General features: G+C 35.8%; 1 protein-coding gene and 1 long non-coding RNA gene across 2 annotated transcripts; one reads left to right on the top strand and one right to left on the bottom strand.

Moving 5' to 3' along the window:
* Window positions 1-1,590: 1,590 nt before the first annotated feature.
* On the bottom strand, window positions 1,591-17,485 carry LOC119628351 (uncharacterized). The gene is made up of 7 exons (XM_038012605.2): window positions 16,688-17,485; window positions 13,837-13,882; window positions 11,845-13,644; window positions 10,384-11,688; window positions 5,500-6,584; window positions 2,157-2,327; window positions 1,591-1,771 (listed from the first exon to the last, which is right to left on the bottom strand). Exons 3-7 carry the CDS (start codon window positions 13,637-13,639, stop codon window positions 1,718-1,720), a joined length of 4,410 nt encoding a protein of 1,469 aa, XP_037868533.2. The 5' UTR covers window positions 13,640-13,644; window positions 13,837-13,882; window positions 16,688-17,485; the 3' UTR covers window positions 1,591-1,717.
* On the top strand, window positions 13,963-15,936 carry LOC110386230 (uncharacterized). The gene is made up of 2 exons (XR_009973672.1): window positions 13,963-14,903; window positions 15,017-15,936. It is a non-coding gene; the product is annotated as an uncharacterized LOC110386230 (long non-coding RNA).
* Window positions 17,486-18,871: the final 1,386 nt, after the last annotated feature.

Genomic DNA, 18,871 nt, shown 5'->3' with positions numbered 1-18,871 from the left:
ACCCCAAGGACGCTCAGCCGACGGAGCCTTCGAGGCGAATCGAAGGCTCTGAAACGTCGGCCGTCTCGGTACGGCAGCCCGTCGGGCCGCCCAAACGGTGCCGCTGGTGTCCCGGAATACCCCGCTGGACCAGAACCAGCCTGCCGGGTCGGGACGCGATACACCGTCGACCGGTCGCTCTATTCACTTCACGGCAGCGCGCTAGAGTGCTGGTAGCGCACCGCGCGGCCTCACCCCCTCAGGTCGCCTCTTGACCTTCACCGGGGGGAGGCCGCTACCTACAGGGGCCGGGACGTACGGGCGTATTCCCGCCTCCGGCCCCCGGCTCGACGGCGACAGATCGGTGCGGAAAGGGAAGAGCTCTCCCTCTCTCGCTCCGCCGCCTCCTTCTGCGAGATGGTGGACTCGCAGAAGTCGAGCATCGCCTTCCAGGACGTCTCGCTGCCGAGCATCGTAGCCACGACGCGCGGCAGCGAGAGGTCCTCTCCTATGACCGCGACGAGGGCGGCGCGTTGCTCGTCGAATCCAGAGCAACGCGCCAATGTATGTTCCGCTGTGTCTTCCTCGTCGCGGTCCGCGCAGTGGTGGCACTGCGCCGTCGGTTCCCTTCCGGCTATCTTGTGCAAGTACCGGCCGAAACATCCGTGGCCGGTAAGCATCTGAGTCAGCCGGAAGGTGAGGCATCCGCGGTCGCGGCCCACCCAGTCCGCAAGAACCGGGCGGACCACCTCGACGGTACGGAGACCGGCCGACGGGTCCGCCAAGCGGCGAGACCACGCCTCCAGCACGGACCGCCGAGAGTGGAGCCTCCGCGCTCGAATTACTCCTTCGCCGGGGCGCCCTTCCCCCCTAGAGCGGAGGTCGCTGTGCCACCTGTAATCGGCAGCGAGCGCCTCCGCCTCCAGGTCCCAGGGTGGCGCCCCGGCGAGCAAGCACGCCGCCTCGAAGGAGACGGTGCGGTATCCTCGGATCGCCCTGACCGCGATCGCGCGCTGCGGACGTCGCAGCGCCGCGACGTTCTTGCGGGTCAGGGCGTCGACCGCACCACCCCCATGTAGAGGCGGCGTGCCACCTGATCGGGACCCCCGATGTTTGGAAGCAGCCGGCTCAGAGAGCCGGCCGTCGCCATCAGTCGAGGACCCAACTTCTCAAAGTGAGCGCGAAAGTTCCACGTTTAGTGCTGGCCTGCGAAAATATATATATATATTTTTTTTTTTTATTGCCTTTGTAGGCAGACGAGCATACGGCCCACCTAATGGTGAGTCGTTACCGTCACCCATGGACTTCAGCAATGCCAAGGGCAGAGCCAAGCCGCTGCCTAACGCTTATATCCGCGTTGCGACGTCCTCAACGAGCGATCGTGGTCAGGATCGGTATCGAGGATACCGCACTTTCTCCTACGAGGCGGCGTGCCTACTCGCGCACGAGTCTGGAGGCAGAGGCGCTCGCTGCTGACTACAGGTGGTACACTATCTGATTGAAGTGTTGACCATGGTAGTATCTTATCCTTATCTCATCCGGGTTCACACACTCAGCACAATATTCAATCCTCGAAATTGGAAATCAGAAATAATGAAATGAAAACAAAAATTCCATATTAAATCATTGTTTTAATAATAGGACTCGTCAGTGTAGAAAAAAAAAACAATATTAAAATTAATGTTTCAATTTCTTTGATTAACGCTTTACGTGACCGTTGTGCTGATTTCTTCCTCGTTCAACTGTGTCTCGGTGACTGGCAATTTTTCTGATGTATTTGCCAATCATAGGCCTAAAATCGAAGTTCAAATTTACATTATACCGCTTCAAAGAAACGCATTACTGCTTCACGGCAGAAATAGGCATGGTGGTGGTACATCCCGTGCGGAGTCACAAGACATCCTACCATCAGCAATTTCGCAAATTATAATTTATGCGGGTTTGATTTGTATTACTCGATGTTATTGCTTCACCATGGAATTCAATCGTGAACATTTGTTAAGTACGTTTTTCATTACGAAAAGATGGTATCTGCCTGGGGGATTCGGACACCGATGAATCGCTTGATACGAATGCACCTGACGTCTTATCCTTCAAGCCACGACCACTTCATGTATATTCATCTGCATTTTAATGTTGTATAATTTGTTTGGAAAATAAAAAAGGATATTATTTACCTGACAGCTTGTACCACAGTAATAAGGTCCGTAACAATTGAAACATTTTAGCCTTGTGTTCTTTAAACATACTTTACAGAACCCTTCTGTGATCAATGATACACCAGGACTTGTAGACGTTGCAAAACTTATAGATATAGTTGGTTGGACGTTTTTATTTTGTTGTTCACCCTGTCGAAGATAAAAAATAGTCGCTAAAAAGTTAAATCAAACAAGCGGTTTCAAAAGATACGTGAAATTCTCTTTAATGTGCGCGGAAGCGCTAGTCACCGCCTGAGGTATGTGAGCGGCAGGGCGGGCGAGGTAGAGAAGAAATGTTAATTTGCTTATAAAATTGTTTTGTATCGTAAATAATAAAATATAATAAACACTTTTGAATATGCATTTTTTGTTTAACCAAGAAATAGAAAAATACAATATTACAATTAGGTACCCATTACATTAATTCTAACATGTTATTCTGAGATTTATCTGCACTTAAATATAATATCGTGTGCGTCTTGTCAATCACGCCCTCCCCCGTCTTACCCCGCCACATACTTCAGGAGGTGATTAGCGCTTCCGCGCGCACTATAGAAAACAATTCAAATTAAATGTCATTAATAGAATGTCATATACAGCTTAGAGATACATCACCGAATACTACGGATAGTGATTTTGAACATAATCTAATATATAAAATTCTCGTGTCACAGTTTTCGTTGCCATACTCCTCCGAAACGGCTTGACTGATTTTGATGAAATTTTTTGTGCTTATCCGGTATCTATGAGAATCGGCCAACATCTATTTTTCATCCCCCTAAATGTTAGGGGTAGTCCACCCCAAAAAATTTTTTTTTAATTTTTAGACAACATTTTTAATTTCTATTTTTTTATGATACAACATACAAAAATACATACAATCCTCAATTTTCACCCTTCTACGATCAACCCTTATTTTTTAATTGCTAATTAAAAACTTTAAATTTTTTTGCGAGAATTTTGTTTTTATTTTGTCATGACGTAGAATAAAAAAAATCATGTTACTCTGAAATTTTCACCCCTCTACGATCAACCCCTATTTTTTATTTGTTAATTATAAACTTTAATTTTTTTGGCAAGATTTTCATTTTTATTTTTATTTTGTCACGAATTAAAATAAAAAATTTGATGTTACTCTCAATTTTTCATCCCTCTATGATCAACCCCTATTTTTTGTTAATTATAAACATTAATTTTTTTGGCAAGTTTTTTATTTAGTTTTATCATGACTTAAAATAAAAAAAAACATATTACTCTCAATTTTCACTCTTATACGATCAACCCCTATTTTTCCATCCGCAATAAGGTTGCAAGATGGCAATCAGATATTATAATTGTAGTACGATAAATTCTTATTCAGAGTTTATACTTTCAAGTTCCTTTAATTATGATTTTTTTTAAATTGAATTTGATCTCCCGCGCTCGCCGGTCGACTACTGATCAACTATCAATCGATCAGCTATCCCCACCAGGTTTCACCACTGATCCAGCAAACATCATGTAGTAGGGATGGGGACGAAGCCGGTCTCCTGTCTTACTTACTCACTATATATACATCATAGATTATACACTTAATATATTTGAGAGCTATACAATACTATACATTTTTCAGCCATGTTTTGTTGGTTTTATTTGTGTATCAATAGTATGTTCAGTAGGTCTGAGAATCGGCTACTATCTATTTTTCATACCCCTAAGTGAAAAGGGTTGTCCACCCCAAACATTTATTTTTTATTTTAATTTTTTGGATATATTTTTTTGTTTATAATGAGGTATTATGTGGTTAAATGAGGTTTTTATTTCTACAGTAGAATTTCCCTAGAAATCTTATTTAAGGCAACACAACGTTTGCCGGGTCAGCTAGTTTATCTCATATAATTTTCATTGAGAACTAATTTTAAATGAAAACTGTCTACAGTTATAATATTTGTAAAAAAAAGAAGACTGCAGTGTATAATTTTCATTGTAATTGAAAATAACTGGTCTCGCGATGTATTTAACACGTGTGACCGCATAACATCCACTATGAACGAATGGAGAGCAAAAATTAATTCAGTTTCGCGGGTACCTTGATTTGTCAAGGAGGGGAACTGGGTTGTATTTAGGATTCTTGTAATTCCTCGGCCGCGTATAGTAACTATCGTACTGATACTTGAAAAAACCTAATGTAGGAATATACTACTGCTGATTGGTAGTTAGGACAAGGTACAGCGGTGCAAGGAAATGGAACACTTGTTCATTCATCGCTACCTGGTCTTTGACCTTGATGGTAGATTGGGAATTTGATTAACCAGATACGTTTTTATGAAAGCGCGAGCTTTTTACTACTGGACTATTTCATGAGATAGATCAATAGTTGGGTTTTAGTTTTGACATATAGCTTGGCGTTAGCAGGGGCGCTAAAAAAGGTTTTTTCCCTTTTTTTCATTTTCGCTTTCTTTCCTTTTTTGATTAAGAATTAAGGATGCGTCTACGATCACATCGATACTTGGGCATTCTTCGGAAGCGCTCGGCAGTGATCGGTGCATTTAGGCAAAAAAAGAAAGGGAATAAGTATTTTAGCAGAATTAAATTATAGATTAATGATATCCAACACATAATATCGATATAATATCGTGTAATCAAAATCAAACACGTAAAATTATAATTTGTGAAATTCCAGGTGGTAGAGCGTCTTGTGAGTTGATACGGGTTGGTACCTATTTTCTGCCACGACACGACGAGCAGTCGTAGTTTCTGGTTTGAAGAATGAGACATTGACAGTCGTCATGGCCTAAAGGATAAGATGTCCGGTGCATTCGTGGTGCATGCACCGGTGTTCGAATCTCAGGCGGGTATCATTTTTTCTAATGAAATACGTACTCAACAAATGTTCACGATTGACTTCCACGGTGAAGGAATAACATCGGGCAATAAAAATCAAACCCGCAAAAATTATAATTTGCGTAATTACAGGTGGTAGGACTTCTTGCGAGCCCGCGCGGGTAGGTACCACCGTCCTGCCTATTTCTGCCGTGAAGCAGTAAGGCATTTCGGTTTGAAGGGTGGGGCAGCCGTTGTAACTATACTTGAGACCTGAGAACTGATATCTCAAGCTGGGTGGCGCATTTACGTTGTAGATGTCTATGGGCCAGTAACCACTTAACACCAGGTGGGCTGTGAGCTCGTCCACCCATATAAGCAATAAAAAAACATGATGTGATTGATGTCTGTAGGGTCATCCCTATATTCTTAATACCAAGTGAGCTCGCTGAAACGTCTTAAAAGTGCTCATAAATTTATGAATATTTTGAACATATTATTATACACTAAAAGTTCTCACCGAGTCATCGGAAGTGTCCCAAATAGTTATAATATCACCGTTTCCCGATGACGCAGAATGTGTTAGTGTTGGATGACCTGAACCAGTTTGAAAATTCTGAGGTTCTGCTTTGGCTCGCTGTTCATTTAGAAGTTGGATGTACATAGGATCTGTTGCTTCATTGTTATTAGAAGATCGTGACCTTTGCGGATTATTTGTATGAAAAGGATGTTGATCGTGATGAACAGCATTGTAATTATTGAATGAACTTAATAATTTACTTTGATTATTTTTGTTTTGTTTAGATTCCGCATCGTAATGTACAGGAGAGTTACGGTAATGTTGGTTACTTGTATCTTGATTCATTATGATTTCCGTATTTATAGCTCTTTGTTTATTTGTGAAATCAGATTTGCTGAATGAAGGATTATTTTGTTTCAAAGTGAATTCACTAAGATTTATGCGTTTAATCCACTCTAACATTTCGTAGTACAATTCTTCTATTTGCTTAAGGTGGGTGCCAATTTTGTTTGCTTTAGCAATTTCAAATGTGCGCTCAATGAACGACTCATTAAAGTTTTCTGTTTTACTTAGAGGTAGGATAATGTTTGTTACAGCGTTATACGACAAATTGAAATAGTAAAATTTTATATTCGTATATTGTGAGTTTGTAATGTTCTTAGGATAGTCTTCATAAATTTTTTGTTGGTACCACTGATTTAATTTTTTTATCATTTTAATTAAATTACTCGAGACCGAGTCGACCATATCGCGCAGTTGAATGTTGTTTGTCAATTCACAATGTTGGTTAATATATTTTGATAAACTTTTATTTGTCCACGCTATATCTTTATTTCTGTCAAACGATATGCATTCTTCTCTTGGGAATGGATTTCTTTCATGTGCATAATTGCTCTTTGTGCGAACAGCGTTATTCTCAATGGGAAAATTATTTGATATATTGTCTATTTTATAATCTGTGACCCAGTTAGAAACAAATTCAATCTCTTCATCATTAATTATTGTTACTTCTACTTCTACGGGCTTGTTAAAATCAATATCTGCCATTCGTTTTAAAGTGTTGACAGACTCCATGGTTATTTTACCTGCAACAAAAGTAGTAAATTGTATCATTCTTTAATTACTAACGTGTAATTACATGACAGAAAAATTAGTTTGAACTTATTTTTATAGGCTTTGTAAGCAGACAAGCATACGGCCCCTTTGATGGTGAATGGTTACCGTCGCTCTTGGACGGCAGCAGTGTCAGGACCACAGCCAAGTTGCTACATACGGAGTACTCTCCGTAAGGGTTGTTTGAAGAAGGATATCTCATGGCGTTACACTATGTGACGAAACCATGCGTGCCGTCTCAAAAATCTGTAGCTTTGTTTTTATTTACAATAACCAGCTGAAATTTGGCATGTAAGATCTATGATTTATATACACTATCAAGTTCAAGATCTATGATGTACATTCGTTGTAATTTTTATTATGTATAAAATAAAACTAAAATAAAATTGACACATTTTCGTATAAAAACCTAGTTTAAATTATTATGATAATATACTATTATTTAGTATTATTCTTATTACTGAATATAACATCATCATATATTAAATGACAAAAATGTATTAATATATTACATAAAATCGGAAAGAATAATTACATTACATCTATAAGTACATAAAATTCAAATATCTAACTGGTTCTTGGCTTCGTCTATTAATTCCTTGGACACAGTGATTGATGATTTTCTTATACTTGATATATATGGATCTGATGTAAATAGAAGGCCATGAAATAATACATCTTCATTCATTGCGGACCTAGAGCACTTTCTAGCGTGATGTAATCTGATACTTTTGTAATCTTTATTACGAGATTCTCGGGTATCCTCAGATAAAAGACCAATAGGCAGAACTGATGAAGGCATGTTATACCACATGTGTTTTGTAACATTGCCGAATTTTTCTGGATTTTCTGCAATGCCGGATACCACCGTCTGAAGGATTATATAGAATCTTTTAATAAGATCCTCGTCAACTCCTGTAATTTCTGAAGAGCATTAGTAGTTCTCAAAAAATCGTCGAGCTGTAATGTGTCGGCGTATTGTGCCAATAGTAATGATGGCAAATCATTACTATTTCCACTTCCTTGACAGGGTTTATCAACATTTAATCTCATTCGGCTTCGAAATAAATTTTGTACAAGTTTCTTCTTTAAATTTCTTCTCTTCTGAAAGATTATATGAAATATGTAAAATCAACTCCATACATCTAATCCACGCATGAAGCGTAGATAAACCGCACTCGTAAGCACTTATCTGGTTTTGATTAAATTTTTTCCAAATCATTTATTTCGCTTGGTCTAGCACCACACACCGTACACACAGCTCCAGAGCTCGTATCAGTTAGAGCTTGTGCGACTTTTCCATCCACTATAGTTAAGAATAGCTCGTGACTTATTTCAATTACCATAATATCTTTGCGCCATTTATCGTTTCCAAATTATTGATTTGACCACGAATATCTCCAACCACCAAACCGGTTTTTTCTGGCGTTTCTTTGGCAAATCCCATCAAAATTGGTCGGCAATATCAAATAGAGGAGCAAACTGGATTTTGCCAAGGAGCCTCGTTTGTTTCTATATCCGTCATCTTTATTGGTACTAGAGACGCTATAAAGAAGTTTGCATCTGAGACTAGGTCACTTTCATCCGTTAAAATTTGTTTGTAATCTTTTTGTCCCGATGAACGATCCCACCCCCATTTAAGATTTCTTCTTGTTGGGTTGTAAACATTCTCAATTTTTAAAATACGGCATGTAGAATGATCCAGCAAGTCTTCGATGTAGTTTTACTTTAGCGCTTGAATCGGTTACTTCAATGCTTGAGGGTGGAGGATAACACAGTTTTTTTGCGTTTATCAATATATTATAAGAGGGCAATATATCTAAGTTTTTGTTAATCAGACTTGTTTGAAGTAATCCGTATTGTGATTGCGAAAGATATCAATCACCAAAAAAACTTAAAGCTTCATTGGCCGTAAAACAGCGATTACTTTTTGATTTCTATCCCAATTCCGGAACATTTCAACAACAGAAGCTTCTTCAACTTCTCTTTCACACCGCAATCCTTGGACATATGCGTTATATATATAGTCGAGTCCATATTCTTGAATCAACTCCATATTATTCTTCTTTTTCGATAGATTTCCGATAGATTTCCATAAGATTTTGGTAGTCTTCCACGTTCTCCAGATGTTGTAAGTGTGATATTCATTGGTACTTCTTCAAGTTGTGCCTTTTTCCCCTACCATCACATACATTCATCATCCAACCACGTTGTATTTTTAATACTTTTTCCCCTACCAAGCTTAGCGGTCTTTAATTCGGTTAGATTTAATCCATCGATCGTTAAAAGCTGCTATAAGATTTTTTGAATATTTTCAGAACTATTTCACTTTTAGATGAGGACAAATGATGGTGTTCATCTAAATATTGTTTAATATCTTCTGATTTAGTTCCGTGGTCAATGAAAAATATGCATAAACTCGCCGAGGCACAACAAATTCACTCATTCTGTTGTTAATATTGTTTTTACCGAGGATGGCAAAGACTCTATGTTGAAGCACAATAAAGTACTAGTAAATAACAATAAAAACAACTTTTATAGCTAAATTTCGTGAGAAAAATGTTATTATCTTCGAGCGTCTACATTTTTAACAACATTGTTAACCACTATCTTTAAAATTGGTTATATATTGATTAGATATGCAATATCAACAGTAACCACAATTTCCTTCCTTTTTTTTCACACCTAACTCAGTGGTGGAGTATATACACTACATGATAATTATTTAATTCTCAAAGTAATAATAAACATTAATAAGGTACATCCGGACGAATGACAAAAATCAGATTAATATGTAACCCAGGAATTCCCACTTTTCCTTAACTTTAATTTAGTTATCACTTAATAATATTATTTAAAAATAAAGCGTAAAAAATTATCCTTTTACCCAAAAATCTTCCGCAACAAATGTGAACATAATTTTTTTTCTGGTGGTAGGACCTCTTGTGAGTCCGCGCGGGTGGGTACCACCACCCTGCCTATTTCTACCGTGAAGCAGTAATGCGTTTCAGTTTGAAGGGTGGGGCAGCCGTCGTTACTATACTTGAGATCTTAGAACTGGTATCTCAAGGTGGGTGGTGCATTTACGTTGTGGATGTCTATGGGCTCCAGTAACCACTTAACACCAGGTGGGCTGTGAGCTTGTCCACCCATTTAAGCAATAAAAAATAAATTTGAACATTTTCGCGATAAGGCTTTTTTCGTCTGATTTCAAAGGGGACGAATACGGACAATTTTTTTTTATTGCTCTCACTTTTGTATGAGTAGCTTTATATGATGCTATTCAAATTACGGCATCCAGCGAATTACGACATACAGCGCTAATTGTCAAAAGTCTATTTGAAGTTTATACAGAATATAATTTTTTAAAAATTATATAAAAAATACCTATCCATTCTTTGTGTATGGGTCTATTCAAATATCATATTCAATTATCAGTCTATTCAAATACTATTGAAACTTTTATTACATCGTCTCAAGCTTTTTCGTCCGTGTGTTGCATGTCGCGTGACGGTTGACCGCGGAGTAGGGATAAAGAAAAAGGCGCTCGTCAGAGTGGCCAGTGTGCCAGTGCTCCATTTTGTTTGTTTTTGTCAGTGTTTAACGTAAATGTTGTTTGTCAGAGTTAAATGTCTATAATGTGAAAAAAAAAAGGATTGTGTGGTTTTATGATACCACGGTAAAAGTGAAACTTTTTTCACTTTAAAAATCATTATGTTAGTTTTTACGTATTATTACATATTAATGCTATACTCTAAATCAAAACAGTACCTGAGTCTGGATTGTTGTAAAATTCAATAAATGGATTTGCATCATGTTGTATAAGCGGCAAAATTTCAAGGTCTTCCTCATTTTCATCAGGGTGACATAATTTTCTATATGCTTCAATAATTTTGTCAATATCTAAATTTGATTCAAACTCTTCACGACGAGCTAAAATCAGTTGTTCGTTTTCTTCATAAATTTGATTGAATCGCATTTCAGCCAAAATGTCCCTTTCTTCATTACGAAATGGAATGTACAAAGTAACCATTTCACGTTTGTAGTCTAACATTTGATTTGCCATATCGTAATGTCGATAGCGTACGATCCTTGGAGTTTTCCGACGGTAATATACTTTATTACTTTCTTGATTAATGTTTTCTTCTGGTGCTAACCCTTCTTCAATGGCTACTTCATCTTCTGAATTCGAATTTTCGTCTGTAATTTCAGGTTCCGACGGGTTTCGTTCAGATTTCACTGCATACCAAGCAACAAACTGAATCAACGAAATATCTTCTAATTCTGCAGGTCGATTTTCGTATTTTTCGAAACAGTTTTCTTTCCAAATATTGGTATCGTTATCAGAAAGTCTTTCTAATTCTTTCTCTGTTTTTCGAATACGATGACGTTCCTGAGGCCACATCGTAGGTATGAATTCAACCTTAAGCGTTGATTTAGACATTGGTTCCCTAAGAAGAAACCATGCTGCTTCTTGGCTAGACATTTCTATTGTATTTAAAATATTAACACTCATATGTTTTGTTATTTCAACTAAATCTAAATTTGGATTTTCTTCCAAAAGATTCAGTAGTTCCCGCTGAAGATTACTAGTGCCTCGATTCGATTCGTTTACATACTCCACAACGAATGCAGCACAGGAATACTCATCTGTTATGTATTGGATATCCATGTTCGACTGCAAATGGTGAAATATAAATGGATTAAAGAAGTTATGCCATTTTTCATTAGGGTGCCGTTTAACGAAAACCATTGGCCTTAAAATTCCAGCAGATAGAATTTTATGATAGTCCTCATCTGATTTAATGTTATTTTTATTATAAAAATCATCAATATCATCGTAGTTATTGTTTTCGAGATTTTGGTGTATTGTTTTATATCTTTTCTTATACACATCATAAGCGTATCTTTCACCATCAGTAGATTTAGCCAAAGGCTTGAGTAGTATCGTTGACCGACTAGGCATGAAAGGGGCGTTGAATCTGCATTTTCGTCGATTTTGATTATTTTTATAACATGCAAAAGTGTGATGGTGTGTGACGAGATTAATATTTCCTGACGCTTCTGTGCTCGATACTGAAATTAAATCATCAATAAGCTGAATAGTAGAATTCATATCTGCTCCAAACGAATCTTTAGGCGGCTCATTCAGCCAAAGTAAAATATGAGCATGAGAACTTCCTCTGTGTTGAAATTCAATCCTCTTGAAATAATGTTCAACATAATGCTTACCGAATGGGCTAACCGTTTTATGTTGGAGAATTTTCATGATGACATTGACGAGTTTATTGAAATAAATGGCGCATGTCACAGCATCTTCATTTATTAATTCTGCCTTGACTTTATAATGCAGCTGATCAATTTCTAAATCAGTTATCTCCGTGCCATATTTCAATTTATGCAAAGTTTTCAAAAGCCATTTCCATGATATTTCATTGGCACTCATCGTTAAAAATACTGTTGGCTTACCAAGTTGCCGGATCATTGCAAATAGGTCTTTCTTTCGACTTTGCCAATATTGTACTGAATTCGGTATCGATTTAAGAAAAGCCAAGTTTGAGTCCATACAGCCATTAAGATATTCAGAGGATAATATCTGGTCTTTTGTTATGTTTATGCCTTGTCCTATAGGTTTAAAAGCAATACTGATGTTTTCACTCACTCGAAGTCGCATAATCTTCATGGCTAAGTAGAGCAAGTGGCGAGGAGTAACTCCTCGTCGATCAGAGCGCCGCAATTCGCTTGTTGCAACCGAGTATGCCTTACAATTAACATCATCTTTGAATTTCCGAAATTGTCCATAGTAAATTGCTGGGAAAGACAATTCTTCTGCATGAGAATCAAACAGCAAGCTTATAGGTCTTTTATTCTCTCCCGGTGCAATTTGTAAATATTTATCCTCCGACCATAAGAGAGTATGCTGTTCAGCGTCTAGACTATCTTCAATTTCAATTGGTTCAGCGATATCGTCTAAAACAACAATTTGATTTTCACTCTCATCGGTTAAGTCTCCCAAGAAATTCTGACAAATTTTAATGCCATAATGCTTATAAAGCGGAGTAGCTACAAGATAACTGAGCCAGTCTTTAACAATCCCCTTTTTCACTAATCCACGCAAATAACTAGATTTGTGAATTAAACGTTTTTTTATGTGTACATTTATACAATAATCATCCTCTATATTTCGAGGCAGAGTTTGGACCATGTTATCAACGTCAACGGGCACATTGATTACTTGTCCAGCGATTCCATATTGCCCCTGTACGTATCTTAGTCGTCGAATTTGCATAAAGGGTAATCTCGGTGATATTAATCGTTCGGACACTAAATCTAATTCAGGGAGATTAGGCTTAGGCGGATACTTAAATCCATTGTACACGGCCAAATTTGGTATTTTTCCAGCAGTTAACGAGGTTTTACAGGTCGCACACACAAGAATGTCTTCCAACGAGACAGTTGGGCATATTTGTTCTAAGATTGCACTGCACGATAAAGGTGGAGATTTCAAATCATTTTTGAACCATAATCTATCACAAACAGTGCACGCAAATCCAAATGGATTATCCTCAAATAAATTTTTAAAAAGATTATGAGCTCCGTTATGTCTCATATACAATGTATAGATCGATGAAGGATTTTCTTTTGCGAGAGTTCTTCGTGCATTGAGCCTTCGTCGGTACCGACGACAGCGTGCGCCCGCAGGAGTAGTGTTGTTTGCATTTCCAGTTGTATTTTCAGGAGCCTGCAGCGAAGATTCATGGTTGAAAAATTGTTGAGGGTGATCTGACGAGTTTTGAAATTCCTCTGGATTAACAATTAATTCTCGACTTGTACTTGTATCTCGACTTGTACTTGTATTGCTGTCACTAGTACCGCGGTTAAAATTGGCATTCGATTTTAGCCGCTTCCATTTTTGACGATACCTGCGGCATCGTTCCGCATTTAATTGCCTTTGATATTGCAGTTTTGATGTAACAATATTTTCAGATACAGGCTCACCACTTTGAACGGTATTAGTACTGGGCATGGCATCTGTTAAATAAAATTAAATATATTGAATGGATCGAATATAAATAAAAAATACTTAATTTAATATTCATACCAAATAAGTTAACTAATAAATTCAAGCACTCAAAATTGTAAGAAATCCATAAACATCAACATGCACCAGCAAAAAGTTCTAACAATTCTAATAAATTCGATATAAAAGTTACGTTTACTCACCAAGATCTTTTTTCCTTTTTCTATAAGCACGTGCTCTGTCGGCGTCCTGTTTTTTACGGCGTAAAATTAAATCATCGACATTCATTTTTGCACTATTATTTGCTTTCTCCTCACTAGCGGTGTCGTTGTTTATCAAAAGCAAATAAAAGTTTCACTTTAATAAATAACAACTTTTACATTAAGCACTGACAAACAAAATAGCGTGGAGCACTGGCACAAATGAGTATCTATACACTACATGGTCAGCTGCTGCGAACTATAGGCGCCGCCATATTGGCCTTGGCTGCTCTGACGAGCGCCTTTCACTTTATCCCTACCCCGCGGCCGACCGTCACGCGACGTGCAACACACAGACGAAAAAGTTTGAGACGATGTAATAAAAGTTTCACTTGAAAAATATTTGAATCTATACGCAAAGAATGAACAGGTTTTTTTTTACAATTTTAAAAAATATTCTTTTTTTATAAACTTCAAATAGACTTTTGACAATTAGCGCTGTGCCTATGCGGATGTCGTAATTTGAATAGCATCAAAGCTACTCATACAAAAGTCAGAGCAACAAAAAATTTTTTGCCCGAATTCGCCCCCTTTTAAATGAGACGAAAAAAAGCCTTACTGCGAAAAATTCTAAAAATGTTCAAATTTATTTTAACATAGCCAGCGAATGACCACGTTACCCAAGCCGGTTAGAAGTCACGTAACTACATTTCAGCATGCTGACAGGCTCTAAGCGTACCATGAACTTATTTTTAACACGAAAGCAGTCGCTATTTGACATCCCTTGATGTAAAACTTTGCATTTGAGAAAACGTAACTTTTTCTAATCAGCTATATTTTTTATTTGTTCAAAAACGCAAGCATTTGTAAAACTGCGACTAAACGTTGGCGTAAAAAATTCTTTTAATTGTGTTAAATTTCATATATTAAGTAGTTTTATTTATTTCCAATGTATGATGGACACCTATATTAATTTATTTTAAGATTGCTTAATGGATATAACAAATGAACTCTTTTCACATTAGTTAATACTAAAGTTCTATCTCATCACAGTTTTAGTGAGATAAAAGGTAATTAAAATCTTATCTTTAAATTGTGCACAATACATCAAACTACAATTATTTTGAATTGTCTGATTTGTAAAATATATAATTCACTATAGTTAATATCTCTTAAATTTTAGATTTTTTGGGATATCAGAATTGCCAGATATCATGGGTGTATTGATAGTGCACATGGAACAATCAAAAGATCAATGCTACATAAAAGAAAATTTTACTGTAGAAAACAATATTATTCTGTAAATGTGCAATAATTGGCATGTAAATCTTTATTCAAATAATACGTACTTTTGTACTTAAATCATATAATATTAATTTATTTTATAAACAATAAAACTTGTTACAAAATGTAATCAAAAAATTGCCTAAGAAACTCATATCTATTTGTTTACTAGCTGACCCGGCAGACTTCGTAGTGCCTCAATAGATAAATAAAAGACCTAAACTTTTGTATAAAATAAACTTATAAGCATTTTCATATTTGTCTACCTTTTAAACCTTCTCTGGACTTCCACAAATAATTCAAGACTAAAATTAGCCAGATCGGTCCAGCTGTTCCTGAGTTTTAGCGAGACTAAGGTACAGCAATTCATTTTTATATATATATATATATATATGTAGATAGATTAACATTATAATATGTTAATACTACTTAGTTGGAAAATATGCTAGTAGTAAAAGTATTTCAATTAAAATGTTGTTATATCATTCATTTACAATAGTGTTTTCAGAGTACTTTGGGATATAATATGTTTAGTATGTTTTGTTTTTTAATTTAGACTTTTAATTCTGATATGAAAATATTCATTGAGTAAATATTTACAACCAGGAATGGCAACTGAGGCCATATTGCAAGAAGCCCAACTATAACCATCCCCTCCCAAAACTGAGATTGATTAACAACCCAACATTAAAGGACTGCTAGAAGTTTCTGAATTTTTTCCTGTATCAAGGTTTTACTACAAAATGTAACTTATTGACCATGGATCATGTGCAGAATAAACAGCATTTATATTAAAATAATATTAATTCAATATGTAAATTGTTGTTTTAATTATTTTTTATTAATCTAAATGCTCCTAAATCCTAAATCCTATATGCTTATGATTTATAAATCAAGACCCATCTGGTATTAAGTGGTTACCTGAGTCCATATATAATGCAACATGCATGCCACCATAGACTGTAAGCCATGAGGTCAATAACTAATATAAGTGATAAATAAATTAATTACATGTCATGTTGATTCCGTAAAATACTTCATATTAATTTAAATAAAAAAATATGAATGTGAGTTTATTGGTTTTATACAACAATTCATTCATAATGTTTTTTTATTATTATAAAGTAATGGATGGACGGAGGAACAAAATAAATGTATTTGTAATACCATAATATACTCATTTAATATGTATACTTTACAACAATCCTACAATTCAAGTGTACATAAATTATATTCCCTATAGCTTCTTGTTTCTACTTGCTTTTGAAGTCTTTGTTTCACACAGTATTCATGCTGACTATGAAAATCAAAATATTGCTTATAATTTGCTTTTTTGCAGTTATGTTGGTAACTTTTATATCATATGGCTTTACTTGATTACCAATCCAGAAGCAGTCTTCTCAAAGTATTGATCAATTTATTTTTTTCGGCATCAGTCAGGACTGTTTTTCATAAGTTCTTCCAATTGTTTTGACTTTGATATTTTAATTATTGCATCTTTTGAATTTCACTCATTAAGTCTATCAGCTAATGAAAATAAAGTCAAATAATTGAAGTTAATAAAACTTACAGCTATTCAGTCTTCTGGGCATCTCCAATAACTGAATTAAGGTTTTAGATTAGTTGTAGCCATATTCTACGATAGAATTTGAACTTGTCTTGTCTTTTTATGTACCATTGCCATAATATTCTTAAGAAAATTAAAAAAAGCCGAACTATTTCCAATTGTTCAAACACAATTATTCACATTTCAAATGTCGTCACTAAAACATAGTTTAGTAAGACTGCCACAAAACGAATGGTTGTTCAAATGTAAAGGGGCTAAATGATTTTTTATTCTTAATTTATAAGTAATAAATAAACAACACTTCAAATATGTATACATATTCAAAATTATTTGCGGACTTTTTGGCGGGAACGCGAGGAGTGAAGTGTGATTAAAATTTGTTTTATTTCGTCTATTTAGTGTTTCTTCAGGTTTAAATGTGTAATAACGGTGGTTTATTAACTATTTAGTATCTGTGAAAGTGTACAAATGTGGGAAAATAAAACAAAGCCTCTGGACGCAACTTCTCGGGATCCTCTAAAAAGTTCACTGAAAAAAAAATTCAGTAAATGACCACCATTTTACTGAGATTATATATTTCATATCATATCATCTCAACACGTTTCATTTAATTTCATCCCAGTTGATTAATGTCTCAAATTAATCATCTTCATTTCATTTCAGTCCATATTAACATTTTTCATAAAAATAAGAATATAAATTAAAACAAGACTTGACCTAAGGGTCTTAGTTACCAGGTCATAAAATCCCTTAAAAAAAGTGATTTGCACGTTCATAAAAGAATGTCAATCACAAGTTTTTTGGTTATGTGTTAGAGGCTGTAATATCAGAAAATCACGTTTTTGTTCTTTAAAATTGTATCAATTAACATTAGGATAACATTAGAGTATTTCAAATGATTTTATTGTTACTTTGATATAAACCGAAAAACAGATATAACTTTAAAAATATTTCAATTTCGGAACGAACTTTTGTTTAAAAACTCAGCAAACGAGACAGAGACAATGAAGCAGGGTCAGGAAAATGACTTCATAATAAATGTAGGTAGGTAGGTACCTACCTACCAATTGCAAATTTGTCAGGTTCCGACAAAAAGTTGAGGTTCGGAACTTGGCGAGTTTTTAGTTCATGGTACGGCCCCTGGACCACACGGATGAGAAAAATAGCCATTCGCATGATATATAAATAATAATGATATTATAAATAAATAAATAATTTTTAAATATTTTTTTCGATCGATTAAATAAATAAAAAATACAACAAACAACAATTACTAAGCTTTTGGTAAATATTTGGAGGATTAAAAATATTAATTTCGATTTTGCTACGTTTGCCATGCCCAATTGCTGAACACAGTAGCGGGGTTGTTCATTTACTTAAAAACAAAGTATTTATTTAATACCAAAAACAATATTTTATGCCAAAATTTAATAGTGTTACATTTGGTATTTTAATGGGCTTAATTAATGTGGTTTTTTATACGTTTTTTTAGTTTTAAGAGGGGTCTTAATTATTATTAATATTATTATAAAGCTTTATAATAATATTAATAATAATTAAAACTATTAAAAAGCACGCGACACAATACCTACCTTTTTCTGTACTAATCGTGATATTATGTACTAAGAAACCTTCTTTAAATCCAAATCAATTTAGAATCGGCAGTCGACATTTTCAATAAATAAAAAAATATACGGTAAACACTTACATAAATATTAAAATTATTAATATGACAGGAACAAATTATATTATTTTGATTCCAAATTTTTATACACCGTTCTGTTTTGTTTATTTTCACTTTCAGAATATAATTTTTACACAACACAATAATATTATTAAGTTCACTAAAATTTCATTTCTACACACAAGTCAAACATGCAGCGCGACGTCCTCTCACTGAGGACTGAGACGTTCGAACTTCGAAATGAAATGAAGTTATTATACTAATTGAGTAGTGAGTAGGTAAGCTGTCAGCCCGAAGTTGATACCGGCTTGTTTTTCAAATATTTAACTGAACTGAACTACTGAACCATATCTTGACGCGCAGCGTGCCAAAACGGACTGACGTACGTCATGTAAGCGAGTGATATCGCTTGGTGAACTGTGGGCACTGTGGCCTTGAATCAAACAATACCAACCAAGATTCTTCATCAATGTAGCACTATAATTTAATAAATTTATCTAAAA

Source organism: Bombyx mori, chromosome 8 (genome assembly GCF_030269925.1).
Source record: "Bombyx mori chromosome 8, ASM3026992v2".
In the NCBI taxonomy this organism is placed as follows: domain Eukaryota; kingdom Metazoa; phylum Arthropoda; class Insecta; order Lepidoptera; family Bombycidae; genus Bombyx; species Bombyx mori.
This window is presented reverse-complemented; position numbering and strand designations above follow the sequence as displayed.

Excerpts from the sequence above, each read along its gene's own strand:
- LOC119628351 (XM_038012605.2), bottom strand. The coding sequence starts at position 13,639 with ATGCCCAGTACTAATACCGTTCAAAGTGGTGAGCCTGTATCTGAAAAT. Across the intron at positions 11,689-11,844 it reads TAAAACGGTTAGCCCATTCG|TATCGAGCACAGAAGCGTCA; the intron begins GTAAGCATTATG and ends ATTTAATTTCAG. Across the intron at positions 1,772-2,156 it reads ACTGTGGTACAAGCTGTCAG|GCCTATGATTGGCAAATACA; the intron begins GTAAATAATATC and ends CTTCGATTTTAG.